Below are 25,532 nucleotides of genomic sequence, written 5' to 3'. Positions count from 1 at the left end.
GTGCCCAGGTGTGAATTCTCAGACTTTTACCTTTTTGGAGACTGCTTTTTTTATGTATATATCTTCTCTTTTTCCCTTCAAACAGAAAAGAAAATAAGCTTTACATGTCAGTAACCTTCAAGTACTTTAAAGTCTTCATTCCACTTTTGTAGTGCTAAATCTCCAGCTACCAATACATCATCTTGGTTGTCATAACACTGAAAACAAAAATAGCAACAAAAACAACCTACATTTATGCTAGTCATTTACAGTATATTTTTACCTACTTACATGAGATTTTCTCATTCACAATAAGGAAAATGCAAAAGGCAGCTGAAACCAGGCAGATGCTGACAGAGAAGAGGGGGACTGTCAGAAGGGTCAAGGGAAAGTAGATCTCAGAAATCACAAGTATATGTCCTGGAATTTAGGGGTTTGTCTTGAAAAGCTGAAGCTATCATCCATGTTTATAACAGCAAGAACTTAAGTATGAAGTAGGGAAAAAAAACCATCAGAGAAATGAAGACAAATTTAGAAGCGATAAAAGAGTTTAGATGTTTCAGAAATTAAAGTGAAGGACATAGATTTATAAAAAAAAGAACCAGGAAGTTTAGAACAATTAAGGAATATTAGAAAGAAAATAATCAATGGAAGATAGTTAACAAGTCAGCATATTTCCTAAAGAAGAAAATCAAAATAATAGAAGCACTTTGAGATAAATTCGAGAATAAAGTTTCTGAAATATAACAAAAAATTGAATATACCTAAGTACATATATTTTCACCCTAAAGCATAAAAATTGACTCCAAACCATCAACCCTGAGATACATTCAAGCAAATTTAGTGGACTTTAAAGATAAAGAAAGAATGGAATGGGCAGTCGAGATAAAAAATGTCAAGTCATTTTCAAGGGAGGGGGATCTTACTGGTTATAGAATTTTCTACAGTAACACCTAATGCCACAGGAAAGTGGAGAAAAATCTACAAGATGCTTCTACAAATAGTGGGTAAATTATTTTTCACATATAAAAAATAAAACCAAATACTTTTGAACAGGAAAATTCTGGGAATGTTGTTCCTATGAGTAATTATTGAGAAAACTACTTGAAGATCCACCTCAGCAAACCAAGACAAGAGTGGAAAAATTTTAGTAAAAAGGATTAAAATAAAAGTGGGGATGAGGTGACAGACTGGGATGTTAAACATACAAGCCCTGACAATATAGAAATGGTGTAATAACAAAAAAATGTGTGAGAAGGGGGAAATATGGATGGTAGAGCAAGATCATTGTCTGTTGGACTGACAGCATGTTATTTGGACAAATCAAGGAGTAATATCAAGCACATTTAAGAGCTGAAAGATACACATAAAGGTAACATCATGATGGATCTAGAGAATATAATGCTAAGTGAAATAAATCAAAGACAAATACCACATGATTTCACTCATTTGTGGAATTGAAGAAACAAACAAATGAACAAAGAAAAAAAGAGACAAACCAAAAACTGACTCTCAACTACAGAGAACAAACGGATGGTTACCAAAGAGGAGGTACGTAGTGGGGATGGGTGAATTAGGTGAAGGGGATTATGAGTACACTTATCCTGATGAGCACTGAGTAATATAGAATTGTTGAATCACTATATTGTACACCTGAAACTAATATAACAGTGTATGTCAACTATACTGGAATTAAGAAAAAACTATTTGACACCAAAAATTAAAAAAGTAACATTATGACTAAACTTGGGTGGGAGAGGAAAGAGTGGACCGAGGAATAGGACACATGCTAATTTATCAATTTTGGGGGTAGGAAATTAATGGGTACTATCTAAAGAGAGAGTATATAAAAGTAATTCTAAGAGTAATCACTAGAACAAAAATACAAACATTTCTAAATATCAGAAGTATATACTTACTCCTGGGATCGAGCCCCGCCTCGGGCTCCCTGCTCGGCGGGAAGCCTGCTTCTCCCTCTCCCACTCCCCCTGCTTGTGTTCCCTCTCTCGCTGTGTCTCTCTCTGTCAAATAAATAAAAATAAAATCTTAAAAAAAAAAAGAAGTATATACTTACTCCCAACCAATGAAAATATGAGAAATGAATACAATTCAACCATTCTTTTCTTTTAAGGGAAAGACCCAGAAGTGGCTCACATTTCTTCAGCTCAGAGTCCATTGGCCAGAACTTAGTCACAAGACCAGGGCAAGCCACAGGGAAGATTGAGAGGTTTAATCTAGCTAGGTATCCATGTACCCAAATGTAACACTGGAACAGAAATGCAAACCTTCCTATCGGAAGTACACACATGCACATAAATGCATAGAAGACAGAATGCAGAGTGTCGACATTTTCAATATCCAAGACCCCAGAATATATAATATATAATATGTAATATGTAATATGTAATATATAAAATTAGTATGACAGAAACAGAACTGCATTTTGGTCCTATCAATAAAAGTAAATGGATGTAATTCACTTATTTAAATAAAGCATTTGAGATTGAATTACAGAGTAAACTCCAACTTTTTTTGGATTTATTTATTTATTTGTCAGAGAGAGAGAGAGAGTGAGCACAAGCAGGGTGAGCGGCAGGCAGAGGGAGAGGGAGAAGCAGGCTCCCCACCGAGCAGAGAGCCCAATGCAGGGCGCGTTGTGGGGCTTGATCCCAGCACCCTGGGATCATGACCCGAGCCGAAGGCAGATGCCCAACCAACTGAGCCACGAGGAGCCCCTAAACTCCAAATTTTAATCGTATACAGAAGACTTGTGGAAAAAGATATTTTACAAATGTTGAAAATAAATGTATAGGCAAAAGTATATTTAGCATACATCAACAAAAAGAAACCAGGGAGTCATGGTCTGAATATGAAAGGAGATGTAATTCAGGCCAAAAAGTTTTAAGCCAGTAGTAATTATGGGAGATACAATGAAAATTAGGTAGCAACTACTCCTAGTAGCAAATTTTTACCTCTCTCAGTCCATGAGAGGTCAAGTGCACAAAAGGAGGAGGCCCAGTTAATACATTGAACAAGATTGATATGATTAATTCATATTCAACTCCATGTCCAAAAAATAGAGGATGTACCTTTCTTCCCACTTGGGGCCAAGAGGAAATATAAATCCAAATTACAGACTATCTAGCAAATAACAATAATGAAAATATTTCCTATGAGAACCTGTGCATTATCTAATTTAAGAAAACACTAACTTTAGAAAGAATGAAAAAAAATACATGCATATGGTCAGTCTTCATTATTCATGGATTCCATATCTGTGAACTCACCCACTTGCTAAAAGTTATCTTTAACCCCCAAATCAAAACTCATGGCAATTTCATGGCCATTCATAGACATGGGCAGAGCAGTGGATCATTCAAGTCACTGAGGACACATTTATTTAGTGCTTTTGTTGGTGATTTTGTTGTTTAAAATGGTAGTAGTGCTGATGTGCTATCTCATGTTCCAAAAAGGTTGTGATGTCCCTTATGGAGAAAATCTGTGTGTTAGATAAGCTTTATTCATGTGTTCTAGTGGTGTTGGCTATGAGTTCAAACCCTATGAATTAACGTATATATTAAACAAGATATCTTTAAATAGAAGCACTCACAAAAATACAGATGTATGTATTGATTAGTATGTTGTGGCCACAGGCTCACAGGAACAGAACCCTGTATTTCCTCTAGAAGCAATGGTTCAAAATTAGCAAATTCTGTGTTTGGGATGACTTTATAGAATGTATCTACTCCGAATAATGAAAATTGGCCTTATATGTACATATATGTGGATATGTATATATGAGTACAGAAGCAATGTGGTTTCTGAATACATCCACTTTTTTTCATTGTTTTTTATTTCAAATATTGTACTTTTCTCTTTTTTTCCCAAATATTGTACTTTTCATTCTCAGAATTTATATTTGGCCCTTTTTTTTTTTTTAATAATTCCTATTTCTTTGTTGATATTTGCTGCTTGGTGAGAAATCATTTTCTTACTTCTTTACACATGGCTTTATTAAACATGTTTTAAGTACCTGATTTAAAGTCTTTGTCTAGTAATTCCCGTGTCTGATCTTCCTCAGGTACAGTTTCTATGTTTCCTGAGTATGGAGCCATACTTTGTTGCTTTTTTTGCATGTCAAGTAATTTTTTCTCAAAAACCTAACATCTTAAATAATATATGATAACTCTGGAGATCAGATATCTTCCTTTTCCCAGTTTGTTGTCATTGCCATCGGTTATTATTCCTGTTGGTTTTGTTGTTTATTTAGTGCTATTTTTCTGAACTAATTCTGTTAAGTTGTTGTATTTTGCCATGTGGTCCCTGAAGTGTCAGCTCAGTTTAGTGGTCAGCTAATGACTGGAAAGAGATTTCCCTAAATAGCTGGAACTGGTAAGTCTCCCAGTATTTGTCAAGGGGCTATGAAAGCCTCTGTTGATGCATGCCTTCAATGCACAGCTAGGCAGTTTACAATTCCACCTTAGCTGTCACTTCCTGCTTGCACAGAGCCTCCTGGTTAGCCAGAGGTGAGAGGTGAGGGCTTTCTTAGGTCTTTCCTGAGCCTGTGCCCAGCCCTGGGTATACGCACTTCCCTAGACCTGTGTGTGGCCTTCCAGATGGCCAGGAATATTGGGGACTTTTATATATACATATATATGTATTTATATTTATATACTATATATAACATATTACATACTTATATGTATAAAACTATATATATTATACTACAGTGTTATATACAAAATACTATATATTTATTTATGTATAATATATAAACTGTATATGTGTATATTTATACGTATAAAATAGCTTTATAACTTTACATATTATTTATAATATTTATGTATTATATAAATATAATATTTTTACAGTTTATATATATTTACATATTATATATTATATAATTTATAGAGATATTTTGTATATTATATTTAATTATATGTAATTGCCATATTCTGCACATATTTTATTTATAATTTATAAGTTTTATGTATTTGCACATATGACACATTCATATTTATATATTATATATTCTATTTATCTGTATAAATATATTTCTATGTTACATATTTTTATATTATATATATTTGTATATAATTTAAATTATATATTTATAAATAAATAAAACATATAAAATATACACTTACATACATGTTGGTGTGTTATATGTGTATTTTCAGAATCTGCCGATTTCTGAATACCTGCACTGCTACCAGCTTAGTCCAGGCCAGCAACACCCTTGCCTAGGTCATTACAACAGTCTCCTTACTGACCTCTCATCCCACCCTCCTAAAGTCTATTCTCCATGTGACTTACAGAGCAATCTTTTAAAAACTTAACTGAGATTATATCGTTCCCTAGCTCAAAAGTCTCCAGTGTCTTTTCCTCTTACTGAGACAAGAATCCAAAGTTTTTTATCATGGCCTATGAGGTCTACATGACCTTAAAAACCACTTTCCACTCACCCCTCATTACCTCCCCAGCCAGTCGTAGTCCCCTTCCCATTCCTCGAAAGATCCCACGTGTCTTGCCTCAGCCTTTGCCCTGAGGTCTTCTCAGCCTCAGCACCATGGATTATTCCTACACCTCATTTGACATCTACTTATGTTTCAGCTTGCCAGTGAGGCTCTCACTGGCCACCCCATATAAGACGGCATGTTTCTGCTCGTGCTAGGTTGTTGCTCAGTAAGCATCTTTGCTGCAAGCATTTTCAATACAAACATTTTGCTGCCTAACTAAATGGCCATAAAGCAATTTTGCCATGAAAGATAAAATCATGAAAAATAAAAGAAGGATATTCGTTAAAAAGGACATAATGAAACATGAAAAATGAATAACAAAATTCAAAGGACATTGTCGGGCAATTAAAAAACGTTTGAATACATTCAAAATGTATAGTGCAGATTCATGGCAATACTCCACAAGTAACTGATTTTATTTTGTGGATTATACCCAAGCACTTGTCTTCAAAGTCTTTTGCTCATAGTATTATACATTTTATTTTTGCTTGTTGATTTGTCTCCTTGTTCAGCATTACATTTTTTTCTTTTTTCACTAAAATTTCTTCCATCATTAAGAGAGGTATCAGTTTCCAAATACTGGGATGTGTATCTGTAACTGAGCTTTGTATTGCATTGTGAAAGCTTTCTACACTGTTGTATATTCTCAGCATATTGTTACATGTCCATTGACGGATATTCCAAAATTCTGTGGGAAATGTAGGCTCAAGGCGTACCACGGTACAGATCATTATGAAGGCTACAATTTTATATAATAGAAAAATATGAGTTCTGAGTCAATGAAGAAATGAAACCAAACTGTCAACCAGTTATTTTTAAACTTTTTATGGCAAAATTGCCTTACAGCCAATTAGTTATGTGGAAAAAAAATGTTTGTAACAAAAATACCTACAGCAAAGATGCTTACAGTGAGAATACCAGACGGTTTCTGTCACTCTATGCCTCCATTACTCTTTATTTTCTCCTCACTTGAGCTGAGGTGAGGGGAAAAGCATTTGATATAGTGTCAATATCAAGTGCCAAGGTGCTGAGGCAGAAAATTATTTAGTTTGTTCAAGAAGGCCAGAATGGTGTGTGAAGAAAAGGATGGTAAGAAATAAGTCAAGTAGAGAAAGTCAATTATCATATGGTTTCACTTATTTGTGGAACATAAGGAATATCATGGAGGACATTAGCAGAAGGAAGGGAAAAATGAAGAGGGGGAATTGGAGGGAGAGATGAACCATGAGAAACTAGGGACTCTGAGAAACAAACAGGGTTTTAGAGGGGAGGGGGGAGAGGGGATGGGTTAGCCCGGTGACGGGTATTAAGGAGGGCACGTACTGCATGGAGCACTGGGTGTTAATATGAAAACAATGGATCGTGGATCACCACATCAAAAACCAATGATGTACTGTATGGTGACTAACATAACATAATAAAATTAAAAAAAAAAAAGAAATGAGATTTTAACAAACAGTAAGAGACTCTTAATCTCAGGAAACAAACTGAGGGTTGCTGGAGTGGAGGGGGGTGGGAGGGATGGGGTGGGTGGGTGATGGACACTGGGGAGGGTATCTACTATGATGAGTGCTGTGAATTGTGTAAGACTGATGAATCACAGACCTGTACCCCTGAAATAAATAATACATTGTATGTTAATAAAAAAAGAAATGAGATTTTTAAGAGGTAATCAGAGGCATCTATAATATTATATATTTATTTGTGTATTGTCTATATTACCCCTGCCAGAATGTAAGTTCAATGAGATTTTTTTCACTTCTTTACCCCTATTGGGCAGCTTTGGCAATAGATACTTGTTGAATAAATGAATGAAGAATATAAAAAGAAAACAGAATAAATAAGTAGTGAGATATATTATGTTCATGAATTGGAAGACTCACTATTTTAGAAATGTCAGTTTTTTCCCAAATTTATCCTAAGCAATTTCAATAAAAATTCAATAGGATTTTCAAGGGAACTCGACCAGATGCTACCAAAATTTATATGAAAGAGAAAATTTCCAAAATAGCTAAGATAATTTTGAAAAAGAAACAAATTGGAAGAAACTTGCTCAACCAGATATCAAGATATCATAAAGTTATACTACTAGAATGTGCTATGTATTGATGCAGAATTACATAGAGCAATGGATCAGACTAGAAAGCCCCCTAACAAAGCCATATAGACATACGGTAGCGTGAGGCATGCCCTATGTGACACTATATTGGGGTAATTGGAGAAGCGGGGACAATTGGTTATCCATATTGAAAAAAAAATCAATTCCAAAAGGATTAAAGATCTAAATGAGAAAAGAAATAAGAGTGTCTTAGCCTGGTATACCCAAAAGCAGATTTTGAAATAGGGTTGTGTTTAGAAAGTTTACTTGTGAAACTGTGTCAAGGATCTGGAGTGGGGAACTGGGAAGAGGCAAAGAGTAGGAGAGAAAGCCAATTGGGATGGTTGCCACTGTGGTTAACTGGGTCCTGATCCTGGTGGGGATCCTTTGAAGAGCTATTTTAAAAAAATTGTTCATCTTAGAAATGGAAGAGAGAGCATTTATTCACTGGATCCTGTCCTTCACTGGTTAAGATGTTCAGTAAAATAGGAAAGGTATGAAAAGGTAACCTGAAAGGTAGCCTCAGGTTATGTCAAGATTTCTTAAAACAAGATTGAAAAGTGCAATCATAAAGGAAAATATAGACAAATTAGATTACACAAAGATTATATCTTCTGTGCATAAAAAACAGGTCAAAGGATAATGTGAAAGAGGCTAGAGGGGATATTTCAGAAATGGGGATCAGGGAAGGCCTCTCTATGAGGAGGAGATATCTGAGCTGGGGGAAAGCATTTTATTAGTGTCAACAGAAAGTGCAAATGTCCTGAGGCAGAAACTTACTCAGTTTGTTCACAGGAGCCGGAGTAGCATGTAAGAGCAAGAATGGTAAGGGATGGGATTTAAGAGGTGATCAAGGGCAGCTTGTGTAATGCTTTTCTAGGTTCAGTTGGAAACCATTGAAAGGGTGTAAGCAACTGGGTGGCAGGCTGTTGAGTGAAGAATGAATTATAGGTGGCAAGAATGGAAGCAGAGTGACTGGTTAGGAGGACTCTGCAGTATTCCATATGCAAGATGATAGGGCTTGAACTGGGGAAGTGGCAAGGCAGATAAAGAAAGGATAAATTTGATACATAGTTTGAAATCTGATGATGAGTCAGTATGGGGAGTGGTTAGGAAAAGGGAAGAATCAAGCATACCCCTTACATTTTTGGTTCAAGCAGCTGAGTAGATACAGTGCCATTTACTGAGATAAGGATGATTGGTTGTGAGTGACAGGTTTGGGACTGGAATAAAGAAATCTGACATGTCAAATTTGACACACCTATTAGAGCGCAAGTGGAAGTTTGGAGTAAGAGTTTGGGTTTATGACTTGATAGCTCAAGAGAGGGATTAGAGGAGGGGAAATATAATTGGCAATCATTAACATATTGAAGGAGTTTACAGCTACCAGACTAGATGAAATCCCTAGGGAAAGAGTATAGTTAGAGATGAGGAAAGCATTCAGGTCCAAACCCTGGGGCATTCTAATATGTAGATATTAGGAAGTTAAGAAGGGACCACCACCAACAATACCACCGCTATCATCACTACCACCACCACCACCACCAAATCACCAGGAAGGAGTAAGTAGGAGGCTGTGGTGTCCCAAAAGATTGAGTGCATTCATCCACATGGCCTGAAAGGGACCATATTCTCTTAGCTTACTCACCTGATCACACTGATGTCAAAGTCTGCCAGGTGTTAGGAGGTAAGAGGTAGCCAACAACCCTGTCAGAAAGGCCATGATCAGGTGATCACTGCAGGCCACCCTCAGACAAGCCACACCAGCTCCACCCTCTTGACTGGAGAAACCAGCTTGTCAGGACAGATCCCTTCAGATCCCTTCAGGCCCAGGCTCCTGGGAAGAGGTCTGCCTCCCCTTCCATCACTGCTCTCCACACATGCTGCCTCCCCCTGCCTCTCCTGTGAGGCCAGGAGGTCCACCCAGCTATAGTTAATCTTTACAGTCCTCCTGGAAACATGCAGTCCAGAGGTAGCCTCACCTTCACAATGGGATCTACAGAGAACTCTCATTACCCAACAACATTGATTACAACATCACTATCCATAACAAAGAATCTACAATAAAAAATCACCAATCTTCAAAGAAAGGGACTAGGGGCACCTGGATGGCTCAGTCAGTTAAGCCTCTGACTCTTGATTTTGGCTCAGGTCATGATCTCAGGGTTGTGAGATCAAGCTCAGCATGGAGCCTGCTTAAGAGTCTCTCTCTTCCTCTCTTTCTGCCCCTCTCCCAACTCATGCACTCATGCGCGTGCACGCTCTCTCTCTCTCTCTCTCTCAAAAGAAACCCACACACCAACCTTGTAATTTGTACTTTTCTGACATTTCTTTATCCCTCCCTTTATTTTATTGTGTTTTTCTTTTTTTGCTTTAAGTACATATTTTGTACAATTATGTATGTGGATTCAATTTTTCACCAAGAGAATTAATTTATTAATTTAAATTATTCATCCAACATATTCTTGGATGCATCAATATGTAAAGGGTTAACTATTTCTAATGCAGAGTCTTTTCTCACCTGCCATGTAGCAGGAAGAAGGAATTCCTGTGATGCTAGTACATTTGACCTGGGGCAAAAACAGCTAAATAAGGAAAACACCCTAAATATTTGGGGTACTACACTGGCCTAACCTTGCAAAATTAGCCCTTCTCTGTTTCATTATCGTGGGGCTATATGGAGCCTCTCATCTTGCATTTAATACCCAAGATTTCTGTATTGTGAGGTTATGTCAATAAGCACAAATGTCACTGGGAACCAGTGTTGTGATTATACCTTGAGTCATGCTGCAAATGAGATCCTTGACTCTGCCTCTGGGTTAAACGTAGAGCTTAAAAAAGAAGGGGAGCTCTGGGTTCATCCCCTTAGTCTGTGGGAGTAGGGGTGACTGTGAATTGTCCTGTCATATCCTTCAGGCTGAGGTTTGGGGACTTCATCTGCAGCCAACAAGGTTCTACCAGTCTTAAGCATAAGCATGAGCTTGTCCAGTCTTTCAAGATCTTGACCTATCTACTGAAGTCTTCCATACCCCTGTTTGGGGGAACACTCATATTGCCCTTAAATCTGGCTCTTCCTTCCATTCTGCCAAATTTCTCATGCTACTCCAGTAAGTAATCATGGGCAGTTTTGAAGTCTGCATCTTCACCTAAAATGAGTACTTTGAAGGGAGGCTGAGTTTTGGTGGTTGTCAGTATAGATGTAGTCTGATTTACAAGGAAAGAGAAGTAGTGGAAGGGTTGGGAGGGTGCAGTGGGTAAACAAAGCAGTGACAAGGGAATATGATGAAACCCATTAGGATGAGGTCTGGTAAATGGAATGTGGATAAAGAAGGGTCGTCAGTATTTGGAGATAAAAGAAAAAAATATAGAACTGGTAATAATACTTAGCCTGTAAGTAATAATGTGTATATAATATTATTAAGATGTAGTCGTTTTAAAAAAGGTATCATTGGGGGCGCCTGGGTGGCTCAGTCGTTAAGTGTCTGCCTTCGCTTGGGTCATGATCCCAGAGTCCTGGGATCGAGCCCTGCATTGGGCTCCCTGCTCTGCGGGAAGCCTGCTTCTCCCTCTCCCACTCCCACTGCTTGTGTTCCCTCTCTTGCTGTGTCTCTCTGTCAAATAAACAAATAAAATCTTAAAAAAAAAAAAAAGGTATCATTGGAGTGCCTGGGTGGCTCAGTTGGTTAAGTGTCTGCCTTTGGCTCAGGTCATGATCCCTGGGATGGAACCCCGCATCGAGCTCCCTGCTCAGCGGGAAGTCTGCTTCTCCCTCTGCCCCTCCCCCCACTTGTGTTCTCTCTCTCTCTCAAATAAATAAATAAAATCTTCAATAAAATAAATAAAAACATAAAAGGTATCATAAACGTCATCACCTAAATACTGAACAAATCATTCACATTATGTATTTAGGTGAAGACAATAAAGGAAATCTGAAAATAAAAAACACAGGGGATCTCAAGCTGATTCAGATTTAAGAAATAAGTAGGAAGCTATAGGAGAAAAAAATCTCTATGTACCTATTTTACTGTTTTTAGGTAAAATCCTTTTCAGGTCTTTCTCTATTTTCTGCCAACCATGTATTTCTGAACTCCATGGGCTTGCATTTCTTATATGGCTGTCTAATGAAATCCAGAAATCAGATTTGAAAATGTAAGTTTTTATAACTAACAAGGATGGGTGCCTGGGTGGCTCAGTTGGTTAAGCGTCTGCCTTCAGCTCAGGTCATGATCCCAAGGTCTTGAGATGGAGGCCCGAGTCAGGCTCCCTGCTCGGCGGGGAGTCTGCTTCTCCCTCTCCCTCTGCCTCTCCCCAGCTTGTGCTCTTTCTTGTACTCTCTCAAATAAATAAAAAAAATCTTTATATATGTAAAACTAACAAGGAATTACAGAAAGAGATGGAGGGAAAGTCCCCCTCAACCTATAGCTGTGGAAGGAGAAAGAACATTCTGTACCATAAACTAACATAAAGAATATGATTTGACAAAGCATTAAATTGAGAAATTTCATAAAAAGGTAAGTCTTACTCTCTTGTAAAATATGGAGATATGTCTATTCGTAACCATTACCAATTTGTTCTTTTCTCTGTTAATAAAAATTTGTCCTTGGGAGAGTTGATTCAAATGGGCCTTGTAATACTCCCCCAAATTAGAAATTATTACCACTTTGCATGAAAACAGTTCCAAAGTAGCCTTAATTCTGATTGACTGTCTTGATAATTCCTGGGCCTGGCCATCATATTTTTTTAAATTTTATTTTAATTCCAATATTATACCAGTTTCAGGTGTACAAAATAGTGATTCAACAATTCCATACTGGCTATCATATTTTAACTGATATCTGGATCCCTAAACTGTATAAATGCTTATAAGATTTTATATTAAATTAGGAAAAAATCCTTGGCATTCTGAGCTCCTCACATGCAAGTGGGTAATAAAATGACCACAGATTTCCTATTTAAATAAAGATTTTGAGATCATTGTCTCATTTAAATTCACTCCAGGTATTATGTAATAGAGAAAAAAAGATACTCATAGTAACAAACAAATTTGTACACCACATAAGACTTTTAAAAATGTGTAAGAAGATTCTTATTGGAAGAACATTAAATAAGATGTGAATAAGTGGGTAATAGTCTCTGTTCTCCCAAAATTAATCTGCATTTTTCAATGCATTTCTTTTTTTTTTTTTCAAGTTTTTGTTTAAATTCTAGTTAGTTATCATATATGGTAAAACTGGTTTCAGGTATAGAATTTAGTGGCTCATCACTTACATATAACACCCAGTGTATTTCTAATCAGAGATTCCAGTGAATTTGGGAAGGAGGTGGGGGGGGGATCTTCTTGAATTGATTCTAAAATTCTCCCCCAGTGAGTCATCAGGATGGTGCTACCTTTGAGCTCTCTCTTCTTTTCTGTAGCCTCTTTGATTGCAAAAGAAAATCTAGTATATAGACAGATAAAGGCACTGTGTGATTAAAGTGTAGGGAATATTTTTGAAATTCCGACCTCACATAAAAGCAAAGAGGCAAAACCCACGGAATTATAGGTGTAAACATTAAAAATAATCAGGTACTTCAAACATTTGATTCTAGAATCAAATATGGGACAATATTTTTTTAAATCTTCAGCTAGAAATAGTTGTTATAAAAATGATGGGAAACCCAAGAGCCAGAGAGAGAAAAGTTGAAAATTTGATGACCTAAAAACTTATAATGTCTCTAGGACAAAAGAGTCCATTAACAAACATTAGAGGAAAGCAACAGGGGCGCCTGGGTGGCTCAGTCAGTTAAGCATCTGACTCTTGATTTCTGCTCAGGTCATGATCTCAGGGTGATAAGATCGAGCCCCCAGTAGGGCTCCATGCTCAGCACGGAGTCTGCTTGGGATTCTCTCTCTCTCTCCCTCTCCCTCTGCCCCTGTCCCCACTCATGCTTTCTGTGTCTCTAAAATAAATAAATAATCTTAAATTTAAATAAGTAAATAAATAAATAAAAGGAAAGGAAAACAAATGGGATAACATATTAGCAACACATATGGTGAGGATTTAATGTATATATCAGATAAACTTTTCTATATTCAGTCAGCAATATAAGAAAAAGGAAAAACACCACAACAGGAAACTTCACAGTACTCTATGACAAAGACTTCAATAAAGAGGAAAAATAAATGACCAATAACAAATGAAAAATGCTCAACCACCCTAAAAATTAAGACTTGTGCATGTGAAAGCACCAAATAAGACTTTTTATAGTTCAATTAAAATGTTAAATGTGTTTAGGGCTTAGGTATGATATATTAATTTTAAAAAGCAAGAAAAGGAAAAGTATGTATAAAATTACCATATGAAGATGTATAAAAATATATCTCAAACTGAGTTAATACATGCATAGAAAAATTCTGAGAAGACATACACCAATGCTTATAAGAAACATATTTTAAAATCAGAATAAAATACAACATGAAGATACAACCATTTTGGAAAAAAATAGTTACTTTAAAAGACATTCATTTTTTTGTCTTATGAAAGGAATAAAAAATGATGATAAGCTTTAGCATTAAAAAACACTCCATTTGGGGCGCCTGGGTGGCTCAGTCGGTTAAGCGACTGCCTTTGGCTCAGGTCATGATCCTGGAGTCCCGGGATCGAGTCCCGCATTGGGCTCCCTGCTCGGCAGGGAGTCTGCTTCTCTCTCTCTGACCCTTCCCCCTCTCATGTGCTCTCTTTCTCATTCTCTCTCAAATAAATAAATAAAATTAAAAAAAAAAAACAACACTCCATTTGTAACATAAAAATCAAGCAAATTCTTATTCATTCTTACTTATTTTCCCATTGTGTTTTCCTGAAGTAGAATTGTTTCCAATATCCATGGTATCTAGAAAGTAACAGGTGGTGGTCATATAACTGTAATTTATAAATAAAAGTTATAAATCTTATGACAGTTCACACTGTGGAAAGCTTGAGTTTATAATGACCTGAGTATCATTTCTCTGCCTTCCTTATAATGGAAATAGACAGGTACTGAATTGATATCTAAGGTCTTCCTTTATTTCTCTGGGACTTTGAAAATGCTCTTAACTTCTTAAGGACATCAGTTTCCTCTTTCATGAAAGAGGGATAGTAACTGTTATCCTGTTCAGGCTTTAAATTTTTTATGACAATTAAATAAGATCTTATTTACAAAAGCTAATGAGAAATCACTGTATTAGTCAACATACTGCAGTGTATCCTTCAAAACTATATGCTGAATTTAAGAATAGTTATCTGGGGCCTTTGTTTCCTGACAGATAACAGGATCATTTGTCTTTTGAGGCTTTTCCAAAATTGTGACAAAGTGACACTATTATCTACCAGCTGAAGAACATTTGGATTGCTTCATTCCATGGACAAGGGTAGATGTCATTATATAAATCCAATAGTTTAGTATTGACTCACTAATATAGTAAATGAGATACTTCCATTTTTACCAGTGTATTTCTACTAGATCATCCATGTAAATCCGCAAGGTCCACCCTATTTAACATGACTTTAAAAGAATCTCTTGCCTCCCTGCCATTCCCAAAAGGCTCAGGTCAAGCAAATGCAGAGAATGGGACTCTGGCATGGATGCACCCCTTCCTTATCAAAGTGTGCTCAGAGTCAAGTGCAGCAGGAAACAAAAACAGACTTCTGACATCCTGCAGCCTAGGGCCGTGTGACCCTCCACTTCCATAACTGGCCATTCCATTGGTGAGTTGTCTGATGTCCTTGAACTCTGATCAACTACATACCCATGGTCTGTGGTATCTGAAGAACCACCTCCACCCCAAGACCCTCCGGCAGCCTTACCCATCATGTCAGATGCTTGGCTACTCTCAGTCCTTGCTCCTTGGCCTCTTGAAATACCTTCTGAAAAACACATGACACAGGAACACTTTTCATTTCCAAGTCCTTGTGGCTCTGCTCCTAAATTGTGATTTGTAAAGAGTTTTCATTTGCATCTCCTCTCTTCCAATGATCCTCCCTTCCCCCACCCCTCCACTAAAGGATGTCTCTACCTCAGAAATCTCTTTCTTTGATCCCCATTGTCTTTGTCCCTTCCTTTCAATCTATTTTTTCTCTTTTATCCTTTTCTTTTTGCCCCAAATTTGTATTTTTGTTCTTCTACTTTTTCTTTATATGCTTTTCCCATCCATCCTTTTACATTTTAAGCATACTCTTACATTTACTTTATGTGCTGCTATTCTTTCTAGAAATATTATTTATTATATTTATATATGTATATATAGAATTCAATTATTAAGATAGATTTTGTGAATATTCTGTATAAATACTATAATAAAGTAACTTTTGCCAGAAAATTTCCATATGTTGGAATATAGGAAGTGAACAATATTTCTCATGCACTCAAGAAGTTTCCTAAGCCTCTTTCAGGTGCCAGGTGCTGAGATGGATGCTGATAATAATTCAGACACAAGACTATTGAAGCATCAGTGCTTATCAATCTTATGAGCTACCAGAGAATTGACACAGAAACAAATGACTGATTGAAATATGAAGAAGCATGTACAAAGGTCTAGATTCAGCAAAAGCAAGTAACCACAAAGAGTTAAATATATTTGAGAATGAAATGATGAGGATGGAGAAAGGGGCAAGAGCCCTGAGGTAAGTGGCTTTGGAGGCCACATGAAGGAGAATTCACTTAACCCTAAAGGAAGTTAAAGGACATGGGATGCAGTTTTGAAAGATCAATTTGGCTAAATCACTTAGAATATATTTGGTGGGAACAAGATTAGAAGGAGAACAGGACCTTGTAGATCTAGTTCAAGTGACAAGTGATATAGATGTGGATTAGAGTGTCAGTACTGGGAATGGAGATGAAGGGACAGGCTGGAGATTTAAAAGGAAGAATTGATAGAGTTAGGTGATAGATGTGGTGTATCAATTGAGGAGACAATGGTGTCATGGGTGACTCTGAATTTCAACTTGAAAGAATGGGACAATTAATAGTGTGTTTTAGAAACAGGGAACCCTGGAGGAGCAGATGTTGGTTTTAGGAAGATAATGTGCTCATTTTTGGAAGTGTCGAGTTTGAAGGTTTTGGAGGACACCTAAAGTGGTGAGGGCTAGGACATTCAGAACCTTGGACAGAGATCATTCTGCCATTTGGATGGATGAGCTTATCTGCTTAGAGGACAGGGCTGGGCTGGTTATGTCTGCTTAGGAACTATTAAGTGGATGGTGATTGAAACCATAGGAGTGGATGAGATGCCTGGGAGATGTCTCTTGTAATCTGGGTGAGTTATAGGGGACACTGATACCTGGGAACACCTTGCCCTGAAAACTCACTGCTACTGTGAACCAATCCCTTGCACCAACATTGCTTTTGTCTCCTGACCATTTCAGATCCCACAATTTCTCCATCTCGCCTCTCTTCCTTTTACACTCTGTCATTTTTCGCTCAGCTTTTAACTCTTTTTCTGTATGGTTCTCTGTGTGCCTCCTCTTTTACCCTATATATGTACCTCATTCCATCTATTTTCCAATGCTTCTATCCCTGGATCTAGTTTTATTATTGAAGTAATCCTCTCTCTAATGTCCCTTCCTTTTCCATTTTCTCTTTGCTTCTAGTCTGTTTCTCTTAATCTTATCTTGATTTTTTGGCTGTTTTTACAATTACAATCTTTGTATTTATATTTTATCTATATTCAGCTTCATCTCACAGACTGCTACTGTCATTCATGACCAAATACCTACTCTTTTGACACTGACTACACTGTTGACCACTTTTACTTTTGCCAGTTCCCTATGGGCTTTTCTACATTGCAAGACTCAGTCAGTCATGGACTTTATTACCATGTTTCTGGTACAACTCCTGATCGGTATCTTGAAAATCATCACTCTTCCCCCATAAAACTCCCCAATCTGGTGATATTTGGGTTCCACGTCCACTTGAAAAAACTTGAAGTATACTCAGTCAGATGTCTTTCCATTTGGAGACCCCAGCCTATCTTTTCCATTCTTCTTCCTTACATTATCCATTCAGTGTCACCTCCCTCCATTCAGGAACACAGCTCTTCTTTCTCTTTTGGCTCCCTTAAACCTGTTGAAAGCAGTCCAAATCTGTGCACAAGCCTATGTATAGGAGTGTGTGTGCATTTGTGTGTGCACGTACATGCTATGTTTTTGGGGAAGAGGTAAGGTAAAGAAAGAAGAGCTTTCCCTCTTTGTAGACAGGAAAACAAAGATAATTAATATCATAACTGGCTTCTCCATCAGATGCTTATAGGTTGGCATCTCTTCTGACTCTCTTCCTCTATTCATCTGAAGAGCTTTGAATTCATAGGGGGTCACTGAAGAGAAATAAGGAAATGACAGACTATAGACAGTGACCACTTTGATGTGGTTAAGCTCATTTATATTTACTGTTCAGATGAGCTGAGAAAACACCCACTCCAATTACTATACCTTATATCCATCAAAGATGTGTTCTGTCACCTTTTCTATCTGGCCATACCTCATTCTCCTCCTTATTTCTCAGTTTTCTGGCCATTTCCCTGCCTTACACATTTCTATCTCCATCACTTGATTCTGTGAGCTTCTCTCCCTGATTTCCCTGATTTCTCTTGTCCTCTGTGTTGTTTTCTCTCTTTTCATCAGTGATATTCTTAATTTCTGTGCCTTTTTATTTCTCTATTCATCCTTTTTGGCTCTGCCCTTCTAGGTATTTTGTATACCTTATAGCTGGCACCACTCCTACCATCTTATTTTTCTTTATAATTTTCATTTTTATCTATTATCTATCTATCATCTATCTATATGTCTATCTATCTACTATCTATCTCTCTATCTATCATCTATCTATCTATCTATCTATCTATCTATCTATCTATCATCTATCTATCTATCTATCTATCTATCTATCTATCTATCTATCTATCTATCATCATCATCTATATAGTTGTTAAGTAAGTTTTCTTGCATCAGGCACTGATACGTTCTGCTGATACTATATGTCAGGTGCCTTGTACCTCCTTTTTGGATTTTGATCACTGGATACAGCTCTTTTATCCATGCCTGTTACATACAATAGTCATACTTTTTGACCTTTGGTCAAATTGGACAATTTGGTCAAATATCTATTTCCTCATCCCAAAGTGGGCATAACAAAAATTAGCCTGCCTAAGTCTTGAGGATATTGTGATGACAAAGTAAGATCTTATTTGCCAAAGTACTTTAAAGTAACACAATATAATCAAATTACAGTGTGATGGACATCTGTCAAAAACTATACTAAAGTTTGAAAGTTGTTGATCTGAAGCTTTTATTTCTGTCTATAATTACATAGCAGGACCAGTCGTCTTTTGAGGCTTTTACAGTTACAAATGACATGAGTGTCAACCAATATATCACTGTAGAAATCTAAGATCTTAGTAGGCATGACAGTAGGTATTAAAAAGATACCACCATTTGCTATTCATTTCTTCCACAACAGCAGTATATAATTACATACATTTTTTTCAATAGGACTCCTCCTGTTAAACATGAATTTATAATAATTTCCTGTCTCCTTCTATTTTCTAAAATGATGAAAAGGAGTTCCCAGGATTAACTGGATACAGGTCTTCCAGGTGCTCAGAATAAAACGCATCAGGAAACAGTAGCTTTTAACTCCTGACATTCTGCAGGCCAAGGCTTGGCATCCTAATCTTCTTTACCTGACCCACTTCTTAGGACTGAGCCAGAAGATTCCTGAGGTTCTTCTGTATGACTTAATTCTGAAAAGTAACCACTCCTGATCCCTGCAGAAAGAAATAAAATTCCTTAGCAGTCTCAATCTGTGTCCTAGCAACCAATCCAGCACCAAATTCTTTAAAAGGAAAATTGGAAAATGAAGCTCATGTAGGAGGAGCAGGAATATTCCTACCACCAGGCTACCCTGTGGCTCCATCTGACCTGTTGGTCAGGGTTGCTCCAGGAACCACCCCCAGGGCTGGGCTGTGGGACAACTTTGCCATGGAAGGCACTCCCTTTTGTCACCATGTCTTACCCTCTCCACTTGTCTGAACATACTGCTTCTTCCAGTTCCTTTGCTTATCCAGGGAGTCTGTGGAAGCAACGTTTTCAAGATGTCAGGGCCTCTATCAGCTGGGGCCCTCAACAATCATACAAAGCAGAACACCCCTCCACTCCAGGAGTTACTTTATCCAATTTAAGCAAATGAAGAATATACTTATATTGCATGTGTGCCATTCAACTTTTTGAGGCCTACATGTTGTATCAATTAGCCCAGCCCACCTAATTCAAAATGTATAATGTGAATCCATCAAATTGCCAACAAATTAATTTTTTTTTATTTTAGAGGATATAACAAAAATTTTTGAATGAAGTTTTTGTAGTAAAGAAAGATATTTGTTACATCAAGAGTTTTAATTGCCCTTACATCTTTTCCTCTTGCTTATCCCCCAAATAGATTTGTCTCCAATATCCGCAGGATCTAAAAAGTAAAGGAAAACACAACCAGTAATCTACAACTAAGAGTTGTAAATCTTATGACTACTCACATTATAGACAGGATCTGGACTAGACAGTATGATGATCATTTCTGTCTCTTCCCATCTAAACGAAAAAGATCACTACTAAATGGAGCAGAGAACCACAATCCTTTGGCCCCAACTGCAAAATCAAAGAAGTTTTGAAAATCCATATTTTTGCCATAGGTTTTCAGTTAACTACTTCGGTGGCGAATCTGGACTTGAGCTGTCATGAGTCTATGTAAAATCTTTATTTCTCACACTTGGTGTGAATTCACACTATTTGTTGCAGGAACACTAATATAGTATATTTGAGAATGGGATTCTGTCCCAGACCCTGTTGGATTTTTTTTTAGTAATATGTAGGATATAAACCATATTGTTTCTCTAACAGATTATTATTTTATGTCTGTCTTCAAAGGCTTTTTGTTTGTTTTTTTAAAATTTTATTTTTATTTACTTGACAGAGGGAGAGAGATAGCAAGAGCAGGAACACAAGCAGAGGGAGTGAGAGAGGGAGAAGCAGGCCTCCTGCCCAGCAGGGAGCCCGATGCAGGACTCGATCCCAGGACCCTGATATCATGACCTGAGCCGAAGGCAGACGCTTAACGACTGAGCCACCCAGGCACCCTTCAAAGGTTTTGAATAAAAGACTATGGATGTTTGCTAGGAGTCCAGGCTGTTTTGCTTCTTCTAGTAAATTTCCATATAAGATGTGTAAAAGATCCTTAAATGTTTATGTACTAGAGTTTCCCCACCGGTGGAGTGGAGAGACCAACAGTTATCTGGCTTATCTTTAAAGTTGTTAAAAACATAAAAAGATATCTTATTAGTGAAGATATTTTAAAATATCATTGTGTAGGCCAATGTCATATTGGGGTCATCTGTCAAAAGCTATAAAGTGAATTTGATGGTAATAACTAGAAGCTTTTCTTTCTTCAATAATCAGAGTCCATGATCAGAATCTTCTGATTTTTTAACAAGTTTGCAACAAAATCAAGCAACGGCAGATACCCATTTTCTCTGCTCTCTAGAAAATGGGAGTGGGCGGGGGTGGAAATCACTATGTAATTCAATACTTTGGGGTTAATAAATCTGAGAGCATGTAGTAAAAATGGCACTGCCATTCAACTAGCGCCATCTTGCTAAACCTGAATTTATAATAATTTCTCTTTTTGCATTTTTCAAAATGGCCAGATGTGAAAAATGCAGAGAATGGGATCCCAGGCCGTGGAGTGTGCTCTGAGTTAAATGCCCAGGAAACAAGAACTCTGAACTCAGATTCCTCGTGTCCGGGAGCCCAGTGATGGCAGTCCTTACCCTCCTCATCAGGATCACTTCTCAGTGCTGAGTTCGAGGCTCTCGGGGGCTCCTCTTCCTCACTGAACTCTGAATAGTCATCAAATCTTTTCACTGCAGAAGAAGCAAGTGTCCCTTGAAAGTCTGAGTGTATGACAAAGGAACCAAGAGGTTAAAAAGCCCACAGCAAGAATATCCCCAGGACATCTTGGGAGTCTCGTATTGAAGAAGGCAGATTTCCCACTTGGCTGCTTCCTTGAACCCCACATGAAACAGGGTCCCACACCTCCCCTATCTAAAATTCCTTGGAATGTTTACTTGAGAAAAAAATTTAATTCTATTGTGTTTGAATGCTTGACTTCTTTGGATTTGTTTGTTACAACCATTAGCCTAATACAAAAATTAAAATACAAACCATCTTAAAACAAATTTATATTTTACTTTGAAGGATATAGCAAAGCATTAGAATGAATCTTTTGTAGAAAACGCTGTTCATTTGTAACCATGAGGAGTTTTTACTTGCCCTTACCTACTTTCCAAACTCTTTTTCTGGATGTAGGCGATTTTCTGAAATCCATGGAGTCTATAAAGTAAAAGGGAAGAAACAATTATTTGTATGCAATAATCTTACAGATTCTGTGACAATTCAATGGGCTTGCAGTCATAATAATACTTTGATGATCATTTTTCTCTCTTTCCTTCAACTGAATCCAGTTCTGGTGGCCTGGGGTATAATGCTGGGTTCCTGCTTGGCTCTCCTTTTCACTCTCTGTGTAAATTTGTAAATGATTCTTCAACATGACTAGCCACAGTTGCCTTATCTATAAAGCTGGGATAACCTAGTTACCCTATCTCCCTGTTAAGGTTTTTTATGAAAACAAAATGAAGCTTTATTTACAAAAGCCCTTTAAAAAATTACAGTGTAAGCCAATGGTTTAAGTAAGTTGGGTTTGAGAATAGCTGATCAGAGGTCATTTTCCCATCAATAATTAAATAGCAGCACAAATTATTCTTTGAAGGTTTTCTAAATTTGGGACTAATGACAATATTGTCAACAAACAGAGGTACACCGTGCTTACTCTGTTGGATAGAATATAAAGCATATTGGTAGAGAATAAGTACATTATTTCAACTCTTTAGCATTAATACATGATAGTGTGTAGAAAAAAGTTTGTCATTTTACCAGCATATTTTTGCTACATTTTCTATATATCAATCAAATGGGCCTGTACAGTTAAATAACAATTTATAATGCCTTCCTGCCTCCTTCCACTTCCCAATAGGGCCAGAGAAATTAAATGCAGAAAACAGTCCTTAGAAGTAATAGAATCAAGGCACACAGAGCATGCTCAAAACAAGATTCATCAGGAAAACAGCTCTGCATTTAGACTCTGAGTATTTGTCATGCAGGGTTGCAATCCTAATGTTCTTATCTAGTGTAATCTGAAGTTTTGAGCAGGTGGCTTCTTGGGACTCCCCTCTCTCACTTGATTCTAATGAGTCAAGGTTATTGGTCACTGCACAAAGGAAGAGGACCTTTTAGGGATCTCAGCGTGTGACCAAGAAACTGAAATATTAGTGGGAAATATCCTCCTAAGAAAATCTAGAAAAATCTAGAAAACCCATGCAAATTGCGGTCTGCAACAGTGCCACCCTGGTCTGTCCTTCTAAGCCACCTGCCTTGAATGATAGTCACACTCCATTCCCTGTCTCCAAGAGGCAAGTGGCAACTTTGCTCTGACTGAACCTCACCTTCCCATACTCTCTCTCTTCTACTTCTTACCCCTTCTATTGTCACTTCACACTTCCTTCATCTCTGCTGTTTCTCACCTTGGAAGGGAGGAAATCTTGGAAATCTTGTGTTGACAACCACAAGCCTCTTCTACTTCCCCTCCAACCCAGTGCGTTTGCAAGGCTGAGAAATAATCTCTTGTGTCTGCATCCTAGACATATTTTGGGACTGCATTTTAGAGCAGTTTGCTACACTAAGACAAAAGTTAAAATGTGTACCCTTTAAAACTTGAAGCGAATTTACATTTTACTTTGATGGATCTAGTGAGCAATAAGAATAATGTATCATTTAAAATAATGTTCTTTGGTAACATCAGGACCAGGTTAATATTTTTATTTGTTTTTAGGTCTTTTCCAAGTATGTTTCCCCAAATAGGCATGTTTCTAATACCCTCTGGGTCTAGAAAGCAGAAAGGGAAAACAAATCACCAATGTGTGCACAAAAGAGCTGCAAATCTTAGGACCACTCATGCTACCCATGAAATTGAGGAAACATAACATTTTGGTAATCATCTTTAGCTCTAATTTTATAAAGCAAAAATGCAGAATCCAGGATGCTAGTCTTGTCCCTTTAATTCTCCATGAGACTTTGTAGAAGACCTTGAAACATTGATGATTGTGTTTTCTCTAGAAAACAAGGATAACAATGTCTGGGGTACTTAAGATTGTTATAAATTAAAAAGTAAGGTATTATTTGCAAAAGTCCTTGGAAAAATCATTATATATGCCATGACTTGCTGAAGAACTCTCAAAAACAATACTTTGGGTTTCAGAGTACTCTATCTGAATCTTTTTTTCTGCTAAAGCTGGATAGCTGGATGAGTTGTCTTTTGACACAATTCAGTTTGTGCTCAGATGGCAATATGACCTTCTAATAAATGAATATTTAGCTTTCTGTTCCCTATAGAAATCACTATAAATCCAACACCATATAAGCATAGAAACTAGCCTTAAAAACAAATTCATCATTTTGGTAGCCCCTTTCTGCTATATAATCAATATATGGGTGCTTGTATTGATAAATAGGACCTATCAATTAATAGGCCTCATCTTTAAAAAGTATGTATATTAATGATTTTTTATCTCCCTGCATTTCCCAAAAAGGTCAAGTAAAATAAATGCAGAGAATCAAATTCCAGGATAAACTGAATCTATCATACAGAATAGGCACAGAATAAGATGCATCAAACAGTAGTTCTTAATTCAGATTCTTGTAGCCAAAGCCTGCTTTCCCACTTCCTCACCAGGCCCGCTTTCCAGTGCTGATGTGGAGGCTTCTGGGGGCTCATCTTCATCACTGGATTCCTCGGAGTCACTGCTGATCACTGCACAGAGGAGCAAAAGCCCTTTAGCTTCAGGGTGGGGCCAATGAGTCCACATAGCAGGCGACTCTGCAATAGGACCACTAGGAAAACCTAGAAGCTAAGTTAACTCAAGGCACCCTGGTCTATGCTTGAATGTGTGTGACCTGCAGGTTGCTCCAGTCCTAAACTAAAGGTGATGGAATTCACGCACAGAGGGCAGCTTTGCCCACCTGCCAACACTTTTCTCCCATCCTCATGTGACCTCCTACTTCTGCCCTCATGTGACCTCCAACCTCTGCCCTCATGTGACCTCTTACCCCCCTCCTCCCTGCTGTCCTCAGGCTCCCTCTTATCTTTTATTCTCAGTTTACTTCACTTTCCTCTTGGCTTTGCCCATTTCCCCTACTTATGCCTCTCTTTCTGGCAGTGGTTTCTCTCAATACCTCTCTTTGTCTTCATGTGTTTCCTTCTTCATCCCCTGCCGTGAATATCTTGGCTCTCTGATGTTTTTTAGTTTTTCTTCAACTTCTACCCTCATACTTTCTTCTTTTGCTCTAGAAATAGTCTCCCATACATTAATACTGAAATCTACCATTTCCATCTTTTGGTATTTTTCTGATTACTGGGACTTTCTCCTACTAAGCTCACTGCATATGATACTGGTTCCTCCCTCTTGCCTCCATCCAAGGCCAACTGGGCTGCCTCGATGGACCCTGATGACATGTCCCAGCCCCTTGCCTGGAACATTGCACACTCTTTCAGTCAGCCTTACCTATTATGTCAGATGCCTGGTTACGGTTAGTCCTCGCTTGGGCTTGCTGTTCAACTCTCGAGTTAAAAAATGGCTTTTCCTTCTTTATATCCACCAGATATACAGAACAGGAGTTGACTTGGATTCCATGGTTGGGTAGCTCTGCTCCTGGATCAAATTGTAATGAATAAAGATTTTCACTGGCCTCCCCCAAAGGGAGTAAACACCGTTCACTACTGTTGATAAGTCCTTCTCCCTGTAAATCCACTGCAGGGGTGAAGCT

At 37.6% G+C, this 25,532-nt stretch overlaps 1 protein-coding gene across 12 annotated transcripts in view; it reads right to left on the bottom strand.

Moving 5' to 3' along the window:
* Positions 1-25,532, bottom strand: part of SP100 (SP100 nuclear antigen) — a 97,072-nt gene that overhangs the window by 29,329 nt on the left and 42,211 nt on the right. For 4 of the 12 annotated variants that reach the window (XM_054505971.2, XM_054505963.2, XM_054505964.2 and 1 more), the window contains 11 exons: positions 25,271-25,417; positions 24,439-24,519; positions 21,933-21,986; positions 21,425-21,547; positions 20,014-20,067; positions 19,621-19,677; positions 19,289-19,372; positions 15,420-15,536; positions 14,413-14,466; positions 1,899-2,000; positions 31-75 (listed from right to left, as the gene is read on the bottom strand). In XM_054505971.2, the coding sequence (XP_054361946.2) occupies positions 31-75; positions 1,899-2,000; positions 14,413-14,466; positions 15,420-15,536; positions 19,289-19,372; positions 19,621-19,677; positions 20,014-20,067; positions 21,425-21,547; positions 21,933-21,986; positions 24,439-24,519; positions 25,271-25,417 (918 nt within the window). The remainder of the gene's footprint in view (positions 1-30; positions 76-1,898; positions 2,001-14,412; positions 14,467-15,419; positions 15,537-19,288; positions 19,373-19,620; positions 19,678-20,013; positions 20,068-21,424; positions 21,548-21,932; positions 21,987-24,438; positions 24,520-25,270; positions 25,418-25,532) is intronic. The other 8 variants (XM_054505967.2, XM_054505965.2, XM_054505966.2 and 5 more) reach the window with 8 other exon arrangements.

This window comes from Mirounga angustirostris, unplaced genomic scaffold, assembly GCF_029215605.1.
Source record: "Mirounga angustirostris isolate CCGP_5_RB_7025 unplaced genomic scaffold, mMirAng1.0.hap1 SCAF_3, whole genome shotgun sequence".
Taxonomy (NCBI): Eukaryota; Metazoa; Chordata; class Mammalia; order Carnivora; family Phocidae; genus Mirounga; species Mirounga angustirostris.
Note: the sequence above shows the minus strand (reverse complement) of the source record. Positions and strands in the feature narration are given on the sequence as shown.